Below are 17,379 nucleotides of genomic sequence, written 5' to 3' on the forward strand. Positions count from 1 at the left end.
GGCAGAGCACTATGTGACTGGGGGGGGCTCCTGGTCACCCTGGAACAGTCACCATAACTCAAGGGACCAAGAAGGCAACTCCTGACTTCACTGAAAGGCAGGAGAGACCACATTTGGCTGGAGAGGGGGCAATCCCAGAGGGCTTCTCAAAGGAGGTGGTATTAAGTTGGCTCTAAAGGATCAATAGGAGTTCTGAGATCATGAGATCTGTGAGGCCATTGTCTAGCTGCTACTGGCCTTGGGCAAGTCCCTCACCTGGAGGCAGGCAGGTAAGCAGCACATGCCTCAGGCAGGTGTAAGACAAGACAGAGCAGTGGGGTCCTGACAGGGACTGGAGAGTGACACCCAGGCAGGCATCCCAAGCCAAACAGAATGAGTTCACATGGGGCCAGAGTGGCAACACTGCAACTACTCCGTTTCCTCATCAGTCAAATGGGGATAACATTCATTCCCAGCGCACAAGATGATCGGGAAAAGTACATGAATTAACGCACATGAAATACCTCAGCAGTGCCTGGAACACTGTAAATGCTCGATATATGAGCCTTTGTGAGAACACTAAGAGGAGACAGGGAAGGGGGGCATGCAGGAGGGACAGAGAGAACAGAGGAGCAGAGGGGGACCCCCAGGCAGGGCCCAAGGAACAGTGAGAGACCCCACTGGGGGGCAGGACAGAGCAGCTGGCTGAGCAAGACCCCTTTCCTGGAAAGGGCAAGACCCTGGAGATCGGTCAACCAGGGCTCCATCCTGGCCTTGCTACTTGAGGCAGCGTGGCTTCGGACAAGTCCCTTCACCACCCTGAGCCTCGGTCTCCGCATCTGTAAAGTGGGGAAATGACAAAAGTACCTTCCTCCAAAGACTGGCATGAGAACCAGGTGCCATATACAACAGCACACAAAGTGCTTAAAGCAGACCTGACATAAAATTATCAAATCCAGCTTAGAGTGGGGTTTCTCAAACTCAGCACTACTGATGTTCAGGGCTAGATAATTCTCTGGTGTGGGGGGCTGTCCTGTACACTCTAGGGTATTTAAAAGCATCCCTGGTTTCTACCCACTTGCCTCCAGTTGTGACAATTGCAACATCTCCAGACACTGCCCAATGTTCCCTAGACGAGGGAATCAGTAAGCCGGAAAGACAGAGGTGCTTAAACACTGAAGGTCTCTGCAAGGCAGGATCAGTCTGGCCTCAGTTTCTCCATCAGTAAAAGGGACACAATGACCCTTCCTTTCTTATAGGGAGGATCCCAGGAAAGCAGCGATGTGGGAGAGCGAGGCCTTTGCAAGCTGCGGGCCGGCTGCCCCTCTCACTGTCCCCTGTTTTCTGGTCTGCTAGAGGCCGACTTGTGCCTTGGGAAGGGGGACCCCGCCTGAATTCTGGAACTCACTCTGAGCACGTCCTTAGGTGTGGAAGGAAGGGACAGGAGGGCAGGGGCTGCTTCTATTCGCCATGGTAACCCCAGATGGACCACACTGCTTGGCAAACAGCAGTACTTACTAACTGGTGGGTGAGGCGGCGGGCAGTCACGGCACCGAAGCACGCAGCTCAGGGCACGCAGGGGCGCACGAGGGGGGCACTGCAACACTCCAGCCACCTAGCCAGCTCCCCACCGGCTGGCCAGATGCTGTTTCCTGTCTGCAGAAGCCAGCCGTGCCCTTTGAACTCCTGTTTCCTGAGCCCCTCTCCCTGCTCCAGGGTCTGGGAGGGGGCAGGGAGGTAGGGGATACTCACGTTCCCGAAGGCGGGGAGCCCCGAGGAGCCCAGCCACTTCCGCAGGGCCTGTGAGAGGGCCCCGTGGTCCCGCTCGGCCTGAAGCACGTGGGCTTCCAGGAAGGAGACATGGTGCCCGACCATCTTGACAAAGGCCTGGTGGGAGAGGGGAAAGCAGTGATGCCACATCTGCGCAGACTGGGGTGTGCTCCTGGCTGCCTCCCTCTCACCTGGCCCCATGGACTCCGGGAGAGTTCAGGCAGCACCTGCCCAGCTGGGGGCACCTTCAGAAACCCTGACAGTAACAGTGACACTCCCCCTTGGAGGCCTGGCCTGGCCGAGCCTCCACTGGTGTCCTCTCACCTTCTCCCCCTAGTGACCATCTGTTTAGCCTCTATTTTACAGAGGAGGTAAACTGATGCTCAGAGAGGTTGGACCACCTGCCTAAAGTCACACAGCCAGGAAGTGGCAGAGAGGGGACTCAGGCTGCACAGCCTTCTTTATGAAAAATGGAGTTTTTAGAAATCGCTCACTTTAATATTTGATGGATATTGGGGGGGTCTCAAACTCAGAAGGTGCCAAGGGGCAGGCAGGTGACAAGCGGGTGAAGTAGGATGAGTGCGGACAGGGTGAACCGGAACGCCGGGTCCCGGCCCCCAAGGGGCACTCAGCTCTGGATCTCTAGTGCAGAACCTCCAATTTCAAAAGAAAAAAAGAGAATGCTGGGGTCAGATTCTCTGGACTAGAATCCAGGTTCTATCACTTACTAGTTGTGTGCCTTTTGGCAACTTACTTCATTTCTATTATCCTCAATTTTCTTATCTGTAAAATGGGAATAATAATAATTAAGTGCTTAGGGTATATTAAGAGCTCAATTAATATCAGATAACATCATTTAAAAAGAAAAAAAAGGACATTCAGATTTTATGAAAAGTGTCCAGTTTTTAAAAACGTTAGCAATAATTTCACAATTTAAGAAAGTACCGTGCAGGCCCGGTGAGACTCATTTGTGACTTCTGGTGTGCTTGTGTGTGGTGTGCATGTGTGTTTCCGTGGGTACCTACGTTTGTGTGTTGTGTGCATGTGTTTGTGTGTGTTGTGTGTATGTTTGCGTGTGTGCCCATATGTTGTGTGCATGTGTCTGTGTGGTGTGTACACGTGAATGTGTTTGTACATGCACTGCACGTACAGCCGGGAAGGCCGCCAAAGGTGGCGGCTCCGGTGCCATTTCAGACAAGCCCCCCTCTGCAGAGGCTTTTACTGTTGGAACCTCCCTGTTCCAATAGTAAAATGCAAGAGATTTTCTTGCACCAGGAAGAGGCAGGAGACCCTCTCAGTGCTGGGCCCCACGAGGGAGCCTCCCTTCACTGGATGGAAAGCCCCGGTCAGCCCATCCAGCAAGGCCCACCACCACCCAGCCCTGCCTCTCCCCGTGTCCCACACACCAGCCACACAGGCTGCCCTTTTGTTCCTTGAAAACGCCAAGCCTCACCCTCCACAGGGCCTTTGCACCAGCTCTCTCCAGACCGGCAGCACTTCTTTGTTCTCGATGGGGTGAACCCTGCTTGTCTCTCAGGCCCTGGATCCACTGTCCCCCGACACAGAGGCCTTCCCCAACCACCTAATCTAACATGCCCCACGTCACTGCGGAGCCACCCCGTTTCCCCATCTTCCTAGCTCTCCTCTCCCTCTGAACTTCCTGTCTGCTTGTTCACGGTCCATCTCCCTCTAGATGTGAGTTCTGGAAGAGCAGATGCTGAGTCAGTGTTGTTCACAAGGCCACAGCCAGGGCCTGGTCAGCTGGAAGGGGCTCAGCTGGATGGTGGAGGCACGAATGCACGCAAGCATGAATGAATGAACGAGTGCGCACACACGAATGAATGTATGCATGGATGAATGCATGCACGCGTGAATGAATGCATGCGTGCATGTATGAATCAGTGCACACACAGGAATGAATACATGCAAGCATGAATGAATGAATGCACACACGAATGAATGTATGCATGGATGAATGCATGCACGCACGAATGCACACATGCATGGATGAATCAATGCACACACAGGAATGAATACATGCAAGCATGAATGAATGAATGAATGCACACACGAATGAATGTATGCATGGATGAATGCATGCACGCACGAATGCACACATGCATGGATGAATCAATGCACACACAGGAATGAATACATGCACGCATGCATGCATGACTGCATCTTTAGCAAAAAGACATTGGATGAACACAAGATGGTGGCACTGCTGTGCTGCCGCCGCCCTGTGGCTCTGGCAGGGGCAGAGCTGAAAGGCTCTGAATAAGCCACATCAAGTGTGTGTGTGTGTGTGTGTGTGTGTGTGCGCGCGCGCGCGTGTGTGTGTGTGTGCACGTGTGTGTGTGCGTGCGTGTGTGTGTTGGGGGGCGGGGAGACGGAGCCACAGGCTGGGCAGCTTCCCCTGGCCTTGCTGGGCCTGCACATCTGGTTGTAAGACACAAAAGAAAGTTCTACAGTCCCTCCTCCAGCCGATTCCAATTTTACGCTCCCTGCGTTAATACCGTTAATACCGATGTGGCGGGGAGTATGAGGGATGCTGAGGAATGTGCGCTCACGAGGTCGGAACCGCCTCCAAAGTGCCTGCCAGAGAGGGCAGCCCGGCCAAGCCGCAGCCAGGGAGAGGCCAAAACCTGGCCAGGAAAGCTGATCCCGGGAAACTGGAAAGACGCGGACACGCATCCACACAGAGAGGGGAGGAGAGGGGACAGAGGAGGGTGAGCGCTAATCGGGACCACCCTTGAGACTATAGGTGACTTCTATATAATCTTCTCTACAATGAAAATGAACCACTTTTATTATCAGAAGGGAGGGAGGGAAGAAGGGAAGGAGGGAGGGAAGAAGGAAAGGGGGGGAGGGATGAGAGAGAAGGGAAAGTCACATTGTTTTAAATTTTATTTGTGAGTCCGGAATGATGTATCTGAATCCTTGTGGCAAAGGCCCCCAGCTTCAGAGCAGGGCCCAGTCCAGAAAGGATGCCAACGCCAGCACTGACTTTTGTAATCCCAGCTCCACCACTTCCCAGCTGTGTGACCTTGGGTAAATAACTTTGCCTTTCTGTGCCTCAGCCACTTTCTCTACAAAATAGGACGAATAATGGGACCTTCCTCCTGGGGCTGCTGTGAGGGTGAAGCAAGCTGTTTCAACTAAAGCACCTAAGAGTCCCTGGCTCATAGCAGGTGCTCAGTAAATGTTAGTTTTTTCTGGCCTGAAAGGTCACCCCCATGGTTCCCAAGCCTCCCCTGCCATGGGTCACACTGATTTGAGAGCTGAGTGGCCTTGGGCTCCCTGGAACCCCCTGACATGTTAGGCCCTGGAGCCCCCAGTCGGCTGGGCCGAGTGCTAAGCAGGCATCCCAGATTCTGGCTCTCAGCCTGTGGGCAATGGCCACCACCATAGCGATAGCCTGTCCTCAGCGAGCATCTACAAGATGCCCGGTGCTGGACTAACACCTTCACGATGACATAGTCACAATTTGCAGAGGAGGAAACTGATGCTGAGAGGGTGAGTGAGTTACCCAAGGGGCAGATCTGAGGCCCAGGTGGTCTGGCTCTGGAATCCATCCGCCTCAGATTGGGGTCTGATCGGGTCCTAAGTTTTATTGTTCTCATGTCACATGCAGCTTAGTGGGAAATACATATTCTCCCATTTGCCTTGAAATCCATGACCCTCTTGGACTAACTTTTTCTTCCTTTTTTTTTTTTTTTTTTTTTTTTGCGGACGCAGGCCTCTCACTGTTGTGGCCTCTCCCGTTGCGGAGCACAGGCTCCGGACGCGCAGGCTCGGCGGCCATGGCTCACGGGCCCAGCCGCTCCGCAGCATGTGGGATCTTCCCAGACCGGGGCACGAACCCATGTCCCCTGCATCGGCAGGCGGACTCTCAACCACTGCGCCACCAGGGAAGCCCTCTTCCTTTTAATGGAGACGCAGTTACAGAGAAATATCTCTAGTCTAAGGAAAGCAGCAGTTCCCGGGGGTTGACAAGAGGCAAATGCCACTTAGCCTCAATGTTGGGGAGACTCTAGGGCAGAGTGGGGACTGTGGCAGCCGAGAGATTCACACCCCACTGAAGGGGAGAGTTGCTTCTCAGCTCCAGCTCTTCCCAGAAAGTAAGGGGGTGTGGCTTGGGGTTGGTCTTCTAATACCTGACTGCCCAGTACAATCCTGGATCCTGCTGGCATCTGAGTTTGCAATCTCCATCTAAAGCTTACAGTAACTGCTGGTGGGAGAGTAAAATGGTGTCAACACTTTGGAAACTGGTCTTGGCAGTTCCTAAAAAGACTTAACCACATGACCCAGCAATTCCAGTCCTAGGTATTTACCCAAGAGAAATGAAAATGTATAGCCACGCAAAAACCTGAACATGAATGTTCATAGCAGCATTATTCATAACAGCCCCAAAGTAGAAACAACCCAAGGACCCATCAACTGATGGATGGATAAACAAAATGCGGTACAGCCATCCCTGCAATGGAATACTATTCATTCATAAAAAGGAATGAAGTTCTGACACGTTCCAACCTGCATGAACCTTGAAAGCATTATGCAAAGTAAACTAAGCCAGACACCACAGGCCACATATGATATGAAATGTCCAGAGACAAATGCATAGACTCAGAGTAGATGAGTGGTTGCCAGGGGCCAGGAGTGGGGAATGATTGCTAACCAATGAGCCATCCTGTGTCTTCAGTGGCTTCCTACTCCTCAGGAAAAAGGCCACCATGCTGACCTTGGAGTGGAAGGCCTAGACAACGGGCCTCCTGCTGCCCAATGTCTCCAGCCCCGCTCAAGTCATGACCTCCCTCATCCCTGTAGCCTGGCCCTCCCCGGATCCTTCCAGTGTCCCCGTCTCCTTCCTGCCCCAGAGCGCAGATGCCCCCCGCCTCTGAGCCTCTGCCCAAGCTGTGCCCTCACGCACCCAGCACAGCTCCTTCCACTCACCCTCCGGGGCCAGAAGGTTCCGCTCCTTGCTCGCTACTTCCCTCCAGAGCACTCGACTCCCTCTAGGTCACCCTTGGTGAATGTGGTCAGCAGAATGACGGGCCCCCAAAATATCCCATCCTCGTTCCCAGAACCTGTGGCCAAAGGGACCTGGCAGGTGTGAATAAGGATCCTGAGCTGGGGAGACTGTCCTGGATTATCCGGGTAATCACAGGCACCCTTATAAGATGGAGGCAGGAGAGTCAGAGGAGGACAGAGCCTGGAAGATGCTACGCTGTGGGCTTTGAAGGTGGAGGACAGCACCATGAGCTGAGCGACGCAGGCGGCCTCCAGACACTGGAAAAGGCCAGGACGTGAACTCTCCCCCAGAGCCTCCAGAACCAGCCCTGCTGACTCCTGCTGACACATTTTGGACTTCTGACCTCAAGAGCTGTAAGATGCTAAATCCATGTTGTTTTAAGCCACTATGTTTGTGATAACTTGTTACAGCAGCCCCGGGAAATGCTATGGTCATGCTTTGTTGCTGTGTTTCTCCTGGCTGGAACACACCCTTGGACGCTGTCTTTCTCACTGTGAGAGAGCCCTGCAGCGGCGCATAGTAGGTCCTCAATAAATGCTAGCGGACTGAATACTAAGGGAAAAATTGGGCTTGAGAGTTGGGCCAGCCCAAGCAAGGCAAGAACCTGGGCTACAAATCTTCACATTTTCTTTCCTCTTTCAAACATGTGGAATGAAATTCAAATGAATCAGCTATTCCAAGGGCAAAGTTTTAATTATATTCCTGCCTCATTCTCTGCTGACAAGAATGTTAATTCTCTGTTAACTCTAGGGCCCACTGCCGGGCTCCTTTCATCCACAGCTCAGAGGGGCACACATCCCCTTGGTCCAGGTGACAGCTATTAAATTGCAGGCTCCTCCAGCCTCCCGGTCCTTCACTGTGCAAGAAGCCAGGCACCCAAGCCAAGGGCCCCAGTTTGAGTAAGAGCTTGGGCTCCAGAGGATGTGAGCTGAAGTCCCAGCTTCACAAAATTAGCTGTGTGACCCCAGAGAAGTGGCTTACCCTCTCAGAGCTCGTGTTCCTCCTCTAGGAGACGGGACGGTGAGGATACTGACGTTGCAGTGCAGCCAAGAGGAAATGAGATACCATGCACCTTAGCCTGGTGCCCACACAGGTAAAGGGCGGGTGAAATAAGTCAGCAGTGAGGCAATAGGGCATGGTGTGGATTGTGGTGAAATGCAGAACACATGTCTCGTCTGAGGGGCGGCTGCCACCAGCTCTACCAGAACATAGCCTAGGGGTTGGAGATGTTCTATTTCTCAGTTTGGGTCATCTTCACCTGGGAGTTTATATGTGTAAAAATTCACTGAATTGTACACTCACTATGTGTGCACTTTATGTATTTATACCTTAAAAAATAAACAGAATAAAGTATTTAAAGAAAGGTGGGTCTAGGGTTATGAAAGCTTCTGAATTTCCAAAAGCAGCTGAAAATTCAGATTTTTGTATAAAGTACCCTGATTTTTAAATGGGTACTTTATATAAGTTCATATTTGTCATATTTTAGAGATACTGTGTAGGCCCCGTTTTGGCTACCACCCCACTCCACTGGGTCTAAGGCCTGACACTATCAAGGCCAGATCAGCATCTTGGAAGAGACAACGAAAGAGCCAGAACAAGTCCGTGGAGCTCACAAAGAAAGCTCATTATCCTGGACTCACCTCCAGCTGGTCCACTTTGGCGTAGATGCCACGCATTTCCATCACCTTGGCCTTAAGGAGGGGGATGTTTTCCTCCAAGATCTGTGAGGTATCGCTCCTGATCTGCAGGGAACAAGACAGCTCATCAGGCTCTCCGGCCCAGCCCCACGTCCTCCTGCTGCCCTGGGGGCAGCCAGGCTCTTCAGAGACCTCGCTGATGGCCGAGACACCGAATGCCATCCTGCCCAGGGACAGGCCCAGGAACGACCCATAGTCCCAGGTGGGGACCAACCTCACTGCCTCTCGGCACCCAGACCCAACCAGGTATTATTTACTGAACTGCAAATTAATTGTTCCCCCTGACCAAACACCCAACACCACCAGCTCCAAACTAAATACCTTTATACTGTAAACCAGTGAACTGGACCAAATGGAAAGAATCAAAACTCTTCTCTAAACTGAAGTCGAGGTAAATCAAGTTTTTGTTACACTGGAACTAATAATATCAATGAGAAGAGTTAATAATAATCATTAACATTAATGACGAGTCTCGTCATCACGCTGCTTCCTACACGCAGCCACTGTGCTAAGCATTTCCTGCGCATCATGCATCTCATTTAATTCCAAGATTCTTCTGCTTGGAAGGACCCCAAAAGCGACTGAGAACTTTGGGAAGCCACATCTTTCCCTTGATCACTGAGATCGGACACTTAAGCCTCTATTTTCCTGCAGAGCCAAAAGGACCAAGCCTAACCCTTAAGTGTGTGTGTGTGTGTATGAGACAGAGAGATTCCATTTCCATGTTACCATGTCCTGACCACACAGAGAGGCAGAATACACACCACTCTCAGATTCTAGGGAGCATGTGGATCCCCTGGAGGGAAGCCTGTTAATGCTGATTTGAAGGCTCCTCCAAGTCTGGTCTAGCTTGCGTGGGGGTGGCGGGCAATCTGTTTTCTGCCAAGCTCCAAGGCTGTGCTGGAGTGGCGGTCCAGGGACAGTCAGAGAAACACCAGTGGGCTACTAGGACTCAGACTGGAGTTTGAATTCAGCTCTACCCACCATGAGCTGTGTGACCTCGGGCAAGTCACTGCACCTCTCTGAGCCCTCCTTTGCTTGTCTGGACAGGGAAGCAATCAAGACAGTCCTTGCTTCCTTGGAATGTAGTGAGGATAGAACGTTTAGCAGGCTGTTTGGCATGGCGTGTGCGGGAAGCTTCTGACACGGTCCTCAACAAGCCCCACCTCCTGGTGTTCATGTTCTTGTGTGATCCCCTCCCCGAGACCATTGCCTGGATCTAGAGACTGGCTTTTAATGAAGAGGAGTCAGCCAACGTGAGACATGGCCCTCCTGAGACTAGAAGACCGTCACTCCATCTTGCTGGCGGCCTCTCCCACTGCCTGGTTCATGCATGCTTCCCCCCACCCCCTCTTCCTTCTCACTTGCCCTCTCCTGCCAGCTGTGAAGAAGCAAGTTGCCGTGATGGAGAAGCCCGCCTCTGGCCAATGGCCAGTGAGGAACTGAGGGCCTCAGTTCAATGATCGTGAGGAACTGGATCCTGCCCAGAAACACTGACTTTGCCTGGAGGCAACCCTGCCGCAGTCGAGCCCTGAGATGACAACAGTCCTGGCCAACATCTCGATGGCAGCCTGTGAGAGACCCTGACCTACAGGACCCAGCTAGGCTGTACCAGAGTCCTGACCCACAGACACTAGCACACAATAAAGATCATTGCTTAAGTCACTAAGTATGGCGGGGTGGGGGGGAATTTGTTATGCGGCAATAGCTAACTCATACAAGGTGACAACTCAGCAAAAAATTTTAATTTTAAAAATGTTTTTGAAAACTATACCCATTTTCCCTCCTCTTTCTGCCTAAGTATATGAGACCTCTGGTTCTCCTGCCATTCCGCTCCCATCACTGTTCAGGATGACACTTCCCTCCTTGCCCTGGGTAGCCATTCCATCACCTGCATGTCTAAAACCAAACCCTTCCTTCCTGGTCCCCCTCCTCTGGTCAGGGCACTGCCATCTCCCTGGGCACCTGGCTCCAAGCCCACTGTCCTGAGGCACACTCCTTTCCCATGCCCTGACCCCTTGGGGCCAAAAAGCAGCCCCAAGAGGGTGGTATCTGGCACCAGGCTTTCTGGCCTCAGTCTCTGCCCTGACCTCTCTGTGCCTCGGTTTCCTCATCTGTAAAGTGGGGATCAGACTAGTGCTTCTCTCGAAAGGATGCTTTAGGGATTATACAAGATCGTCCATGTCTGCATGTGGCCCACATATGTGGCTTATTTGGCCCACAAAGTGTTTTCGTGTTTAAATTTGACTTAATTTCCAACTTAAAAACTCAAGTGGGGCTCCAAGGAGAAATGGCTGATTCTAGGGTTGGGGCAGGGAACATATAAAAGCCTGGAGCATCTCATAGTGCCAGAAAGTAAGAAAGTGTTAAAAAAGAAAAGAAAAGAAAAGAAAAGAAGGATGGGGCAGGTCAAAGGAACACAAAAGCCAACCTGAAAGAGCCACATGGCCCAAACTGGGACAATTTGAGCAACAAAATAATGTAACATTGGACGATATCCCCAACTATAAGATAAATACACACGAATGTGACAGGAACAAGGCACTGAACGGGTCGCGGAAAGGGGGATGTGGTGATGCTACCGCGGAGCCAGGCCACCAGCCCAGTGATGCCGTGTGGGTGTCACGTGCCCCTGATGTGATGTGATGAGAAGGCGCCTCAGCTCTGGGGATTCTCTCCAGAAACTCACAACGCCGTCTAAGCACAAGAAAACATCAGACAAACCCAAACTGAGGGGCCTTCTACAAAATACCAAATACCCCTCACAGCTGCCAAAGTCATGGAAAGTCAGGAAAGAATGAAACTGTCACGGACTAAAGGGGCCTAAGGAGACCTGACAATTTAAGGCAATGTGGTGTCTTTGACGGATCCTGGAACAGAAGGAGGACATTAACGGGAAGCTGGGGAATCACAACCAAGTGTGGCGTTCAGTGAGTAGCCAAGGTCTGTGCTGGTTCCTTGGTTTTGACAAAGGTACCAAGGTGAGGTTAACAGCGGGGGAAACTAGATGAGGGGTGTGTGGGAACTCTTTGCAATTTTTCTGTAAATCTAAAACTATTCCAAAATAAAATACATAGATATGGCTTTAAAATATTCAACAGATTAAGTGCGGATTTATAACTTCTCTTAAAAGTCAGCAGCTTTGGCGACACTGGGCCTGTCTCCCCAGGCACCGCAGGCTAGGCTGGGTAGCAACTGCTCCCTCCCAATGGCACGCGCACTCCCAGTTTCTGCAGTTGCCACCCATCCCTAGCAACTCGCCCCAAGCCCCTGACTCCCTCCATATCCTGCCTGGCTCCTGCAGGCGCCTGCAGTTGTTAGCTGGGATAGGGAAAAGGGCTCGATATCCTCCCTTGTTTCCCCCAGGCCAAATTTCTAGAGAGAAGCCCATCCCTCAACAAGGATAAACTCGGGAGAAATTGCCATGATGCGATGAAGAACAGAAACTCATGACAAGGTCAGAGCACAGGGAATCAAAGGCAGATCTTTTCTTTCTGTTAATTTCTAAAGAAACAAGCAGCGGAGCACAAGTGAGAATCAGGAGGGACTGGTCTCAGCAACCCACGGGGGTGAAGGGAACGCGGCGGAGATGGGATTCTGGAACTCTGCCCGCCTCGCCTCAGATCCTCAGGAACTGGAGGGCCAGAGGGTCTGCGGGCCGAGCAGGAAGGCCCCTCTCTGCAGAGGCTCCTCCCCTGGCTGAGACTCAGGGCAGAGCGAACTCTCTACGCCTGCCCAGAAGGCAGCCTGCAGGTCCTTGGGGGGAAAGTAGAGGATAGTCCTTGGAGTCTGAAACACCCCCAAACCTTCCTCTTGGCTCCCCCAAGAGCTGGGAACCGAGAGACAAAAACCAGGGTATTTAACATGGGCTGGGGGGCGGCAGGGTACCAACACCCAGGAGCGTTGATCACGTGCTGGGAACAGACCCTGTGGTACAGGAATTGCTTTCTCTTCAACCTTGATTTATAGGTGATGAAACTGAGAAAAACTAAATGAGCTGGGCAAGGTTGCAAACCTACAAAGTGGGAGATGGAGGATGCTAATCCAGGTGGGTCTGAGGCCACCTCCTAACACCAGAGGTCTGCAGACGTGTTCTATCAGGCTCACGCAGAGCCAGCCTGAAAAACCGAAAGTACCACCAAGCGAGGTGCCAAGATCTAAAATTAAGGATATTTCCCTTAGAAACCCAGATCTCTGGCTTCTTGTGAGAAATCAGAAGACCCGGCCACACTGACATGCCACATGTTCCACCTGGCAACAATCAGCGGGCGCTGGGTGACAACAGCCCGCTTTGGTTCACCAGAGTCTCCACCACTACCTACAGTCTCCCCAGCACGGCCTCCGTGGCCACCCCATGCCCTGTTCATCTTACAGGGGAGTGGAAGGAAAGGGACACATTTCTTTTCTCACACCCAACCCACCTCACGTCATCACATCACAGGCATGCGCGTTCACGCTTATGCATACTTCTCAGGAGAACAAAGATGCCAGGGAAGAAGCAGTGCTTTTTGAGCCTCTAATGGGATGAAACTCCAGCCAGGTCTATGGGCCGGGGGGCCTGGCGGACCCTTCCCCAGCCTGTCCTCCCAGCTCCCCGGAGCTGGCCTCCGGAGCCCAGAAGCCTGGGTAGTGGATGCAGGGGGTTATCACAGAGCAAACATGGCTCTCCAGGATGATGCAAGGCCCAGGAGGAAGAGCCAGACGCACTTGACCTAAGAACGCACACCAACGCCAAATGCAACTGCTGGGCAAAGGCCAACAGGAAATGTTCTCCATTTATGTGAGAGATGGGAGAGTCCGCTCCCTGCCAGAAGGTGGGCCCAAGGCTACTAGGGTTTCCGAGGGCCCAGACAAGCTGCCCAAAGCCCCAAGGGCACTGAGCTGAAAGGCCTCACAAATCCAGTCTCTGTGGATAAACTCGTCTGCGTCACGGCCCTCTGGTGCTTTAATATTGATGACGATGATGACCTCAGTAGCTACTATTTATGGGTCACTTAACACACAGCAGGCACCATGCTAAGCAATTACTTTTGATTGAGTGTAAATGACATACGGTGAAGAGCCCAGGCCTTAGCGGACAGCTCGATGAATCGGTATGTGTGTTTACATCTGTGGAACCACCACCCAGACCAATGCATGGAACATCCCCTCACCCCATAAAGCTCCTTCTGGCGTCCTCCCCGTCACGACCACCCTCCCAAGGCTAACCTCTACCTGACTTCCGTCCCATGGACTGGTTTTGCCTGGGTGTGAACTTCATATGGTGGAGCCTCACACAGGAAGCACTCGTGTGTCTGGCTTCTGTCCCTCAACAGCACATTCGTGAGAATCACCCACGTTGCCGTGTACGGCAGGTCGTTCTTTTCCACTGCTGTGCGTTCCAGTGTATGAATAAACAACTGTTTATTTACCCATTTCCACTGCCCACAGACACCGGGGTTGCCTGCAGGTTGGGGCATGATGAACAAAGCCGCTATGAACATTTGTGTGCGAGTGTCTGCTCCACACGGCTGTCCCTTTGTGCGTTTCCACCAGCCAGTGAAGGAGAGTTTCAGCTGTCCCGCATCCTCGTCCACACTTCCTAATGTCTGTCTTTATCCTTTTGGCCGTTCTACTGGATGTAAAGGCACATCCCTGCCTTGTCTTTTCCTCGCGATCACTCTTTGGAGATGGGTACCATTTGCAGTGGATGACTGATGGCCACAAGTTCTGCAGAGGGGTCTATGTCCTTTCCCCTTGGATCCGGTGGCCCATGTGGCTGCTCTGACCAATAAGATACGACAGAAGTGACACTGTGCTAATTGCCATACCTAAGTCTCCAGAGGCTTCTACTTCCCATCTGTTGGAGCGCTGGCTCTGGGAGGCCAGACGGCCACGAGGAGAGGCCGCATGGAGGAGAGTGATGCCAACTGGTCCCCAGCCAGCCAGCCCTCCCAGCCCAGACATCAGACAAGTGAGGGAAGCAGCCACCCTGGATGTCCCCAGCCCGGTAGGTGCCACGGAGCTCGGATGAGCTGTACTCTGTGCCCCGTCCCGGCCCACATAATAAACTGGTGGTTGTTTCACCCCACTAAGTGTTGGGGTAGTTTGATGCTGCAGTAGATAATCAAAGCCACCACCTCCATTTTACAGAGGAGAAAATAAAGGTACAGAAAGGTGACATGCTGTGCCCAAGGCCCCACTGGGAAGAGTCAGAGCTTGAAGTGATGGCAAGAGGCGTTATATCTAAGGTTAGAACAGGTCATGAGCACATGGTGTGAATGCTGGTCACTTAGAGTGATCCGGGACAGACTGGCAGAGGACTTAATACATCAGACAGGAAGGTGGACTCTCACTCCTAACAGCCTGATTTTATCAGAAAGAAACCATTTCTCTCTGGACTGTGCACCAGGGAGCCCGGCCGTTCTGGGACCTCTAACTTGATCAGTGTTTCCAAAGGCCAAAGCAGGGCCCTGGGGACAGTGGTCCATGGTGTGACATCACCTGCCTCCCAGAGGTCCCCACTCATCCCTGGCTTGGATCAAAAGAGAAAAGGAGGGCTTCCCTGGTGGCGCAGTGGTTGAGAGTCCGCCTGCTGATGCAGGGAACACGGGTTCGTGCCCCGGTCCGGGAGGATCCCACATGCCGTGGAGCGACTGGGCCCGTGAGCCATGGCTGCTGGGCCTGCGCGTCCAGAGCCTGTGCCCCGCAATGGGAGGGGCCGCAGCGGTGAGAGGCCCGCGTACCGCAAAAAAAAAAAAAAAAAAAAAAAAAAAAAAAAGAGAAAAGGAGGTCCCAAGCCAGGGCTGATAGCTGGACAGCTCTCTCTCTGTACCATGGAGCCCATGACACCTGGGCACAGGCACACTAGGTAAGCTAAGCACCAGCTGTGGGGGCCAAGAGGGTTTCTATAATCGAAACGGCATCAGCACAGAGCCTCACTGTAGGGACTGCGAACACAAAACACCTCCATGGGCCACAAAAGCATCGTACCAGGCGCATTCTATTATTAATGTAGACATGCTCATTTGCATATAAACACACTGAAATAGTCTTCACTTCCTGGGAAGTGCAATCTCTTCCATTTCTTAAAAACATGGGACTCTCTCGGTCTGGTGGATATCTGCCTGCTTTCAGTAGGGCCCGAAGTACAGAGAAATGTTCTCTCCCATAAAACACACGCACACAGCACAGGACGGATGCACCTGGCAGGTGGCCGGGGAGTCAAGGAGGCTCCCATGGGGAGCAGTGGGGACGGTGACAAGCAGGAGAGCACGTGTGCTCTCCACAAGGGTGGCCACTGTCCAGCTCTGGCTGATGCTTGCCAGGTGAGAACAAGCACGCATGGGGCAGGGGGTGGCGGGAAGGACAGATCTTTGCTTTTCCAAGAGAAGCCGGGAATCCATATTTTTTTGCATGACATTCTATAAATGTCAGCAGCTCATTCCTCCTTCTTTTTTTTCCCAGAGACATCCAACATGTCTGCAGACAGGATTGGGCCCATGGGTCATCTTGTGACCTCTGTATTTAAAATCTTTGCATAAATGCATCTCTAGGCTTTGAGTTTGGAGAGGATCTTCTCGACGCTGCATACAATCTTGCACCTCCGCAGACTTCCCACAACAGGAAGCCTTGAAGTTTTTAAGGCAAGTAAGGCCTGGCCCCTCGCTGTCTATCCAAGCTGACTTCTGCCCAAAGTTCTCTTTGAGGGTATAGTTGGTGGATCTCCCTTCATGGGAGGAGGATGCACTGGGATTTGAGAACAAAACTGTCCCAGGATCGCCCGTCCCCACCATCTTCCCAATGCCCCACTGTGTGGGCCCACACTGCCCCTATGTGCCCAGCATGCCACCCCCAAGGGCCGGTCCCTCTGCCTGAATGCCCGCCCCCCCAGCAATTGAATTCTTCCTGTTCCTCTTTCAAACCCCAAATTAATCACCACCTGTTCTGCAAAGACTTCCTGATTTCCCAGGCAGAATTTAACACCTCTTCGTTTTTTTTAAAAAAAGCAAACTGAGTCTTGGGATTATGTGCCCAGTTCCTTCTAGAACCTCTTTTCCTTTTCAAAACCTCTGCAGCCTCGCTTTGCACCTGGAACACACCTCCAGGCCAGTGCTTCAACCCTGGAGGACAGCGGCTGGGACACAGATCGGGTTTGGGGGATCGGGGGCTGTTGCGGAGGGGAGGGGAGGGTGGATGGATGCGGACGGGAGGGGAGGGTGGATGGAGACAGATCTGTCTCTCTTTGCATCCTCAGGCTCACCAAGGGACCAGTCAGAGAAGGTGCCCAATGTTCGGTGATGAAGAAAGGACCATTCAGGGCGTTCAAAGTCAGTCTCGTTACCCAGCTCCCACCTGGACCCACACCTGAACTAAAAAATTGGCACTCAAGAGAAAAACACAGATAGGTCCTTGTGGGAATGTTTGTGTCTTGTTCACTGCAGTGTCCCCAGGGGCTGGCACAGGCAGGCGCTCAGATGTCTGTTGAACGTATGGGGATAAAGTCGTACCCATCGTGGCAGGTTGCTCTGAGGTGGAATGGGAGGATACAGGGAGCACGCTCTGTACGGAGTGTGGCACAAAGTAGATGTTCAACAAACGCTACTCCCTGGGGCTCTCACCAGCGTCTCTCCAGACGCTTGGTACACATCTGCATGGCTGGGCCCAGCTGGGCTTCCTGTGCTCCGGGGGAGAGGCAGGCCTGGTCCCAAAATGGGGCTCCACCCTTTGGGCCTCCAGGCCGAAGCCGCGAACCCTGGCTGCTGGTGTGCCTTTAATAACCTTGGGAACTTCCAGAACATTCTATCAGCGCTCCTCAGGGCCCCACAGCTGTCCGGCAACAATCCTGGAGACACAAGGAGGAGTGGGACCTTGCCTTCCTGGCCTAGGGCACCATCTTCCACGGTCCTCCCCACCCCGCCA

General features: G+C 52.5%; 1 protein-coding gene across 6 annotated transcripts in view; it reads right to left on the bottom strand.

Annotated features, from left to right (window-relative positions):
* BCAS4 (breast carcinoma amplified sequence 4) overlaps positions 1 to 17,379 on the bottom strand; it is a 60,663-nt gene that overhangs the window by 26,637 nt on the left and 16,647 nt on the right. For 4 of the 6 annotated variants that reach the window (XM_060122792.1, XM_060122794.1, XM_060122796.1 and 1 more), the window contains 2 exons: positions 8,422 to 8,523; positions 1,732 to 1,866 (listed from right to left, as the gene is read on the bottom strand). In XM_060122792.1, coding sequence (XP_059978775.1) covers positions 1,732 to 1,866; positions 8,422 to 8,523 — 237 coding nt within the window. The remainder of the gene's footprint in view (positions 1 to 1,731; positions 1,867 to 8,421; positions 8,524 to 17,379) is intronic. The other 2 variants (XM_060122793.1, XM_060122797.1) reach the window with 2 other exon arrangements.

Source organism: Lagenorhynchus albirostris, chromosome 15, assembly GCF_949774975.1.
Source record: "Lagenorhynchus albirostris chromosome 15, mLagAlb1.1, whole genome shotgun sequence".
Taxonomy (NCBI): Eukaryota; Metazoa; Chordata; class Mammalia; order Artiodactyla; family Delphinidae; genus Lagenorhynchus; species Lagenorhynchus albirostris.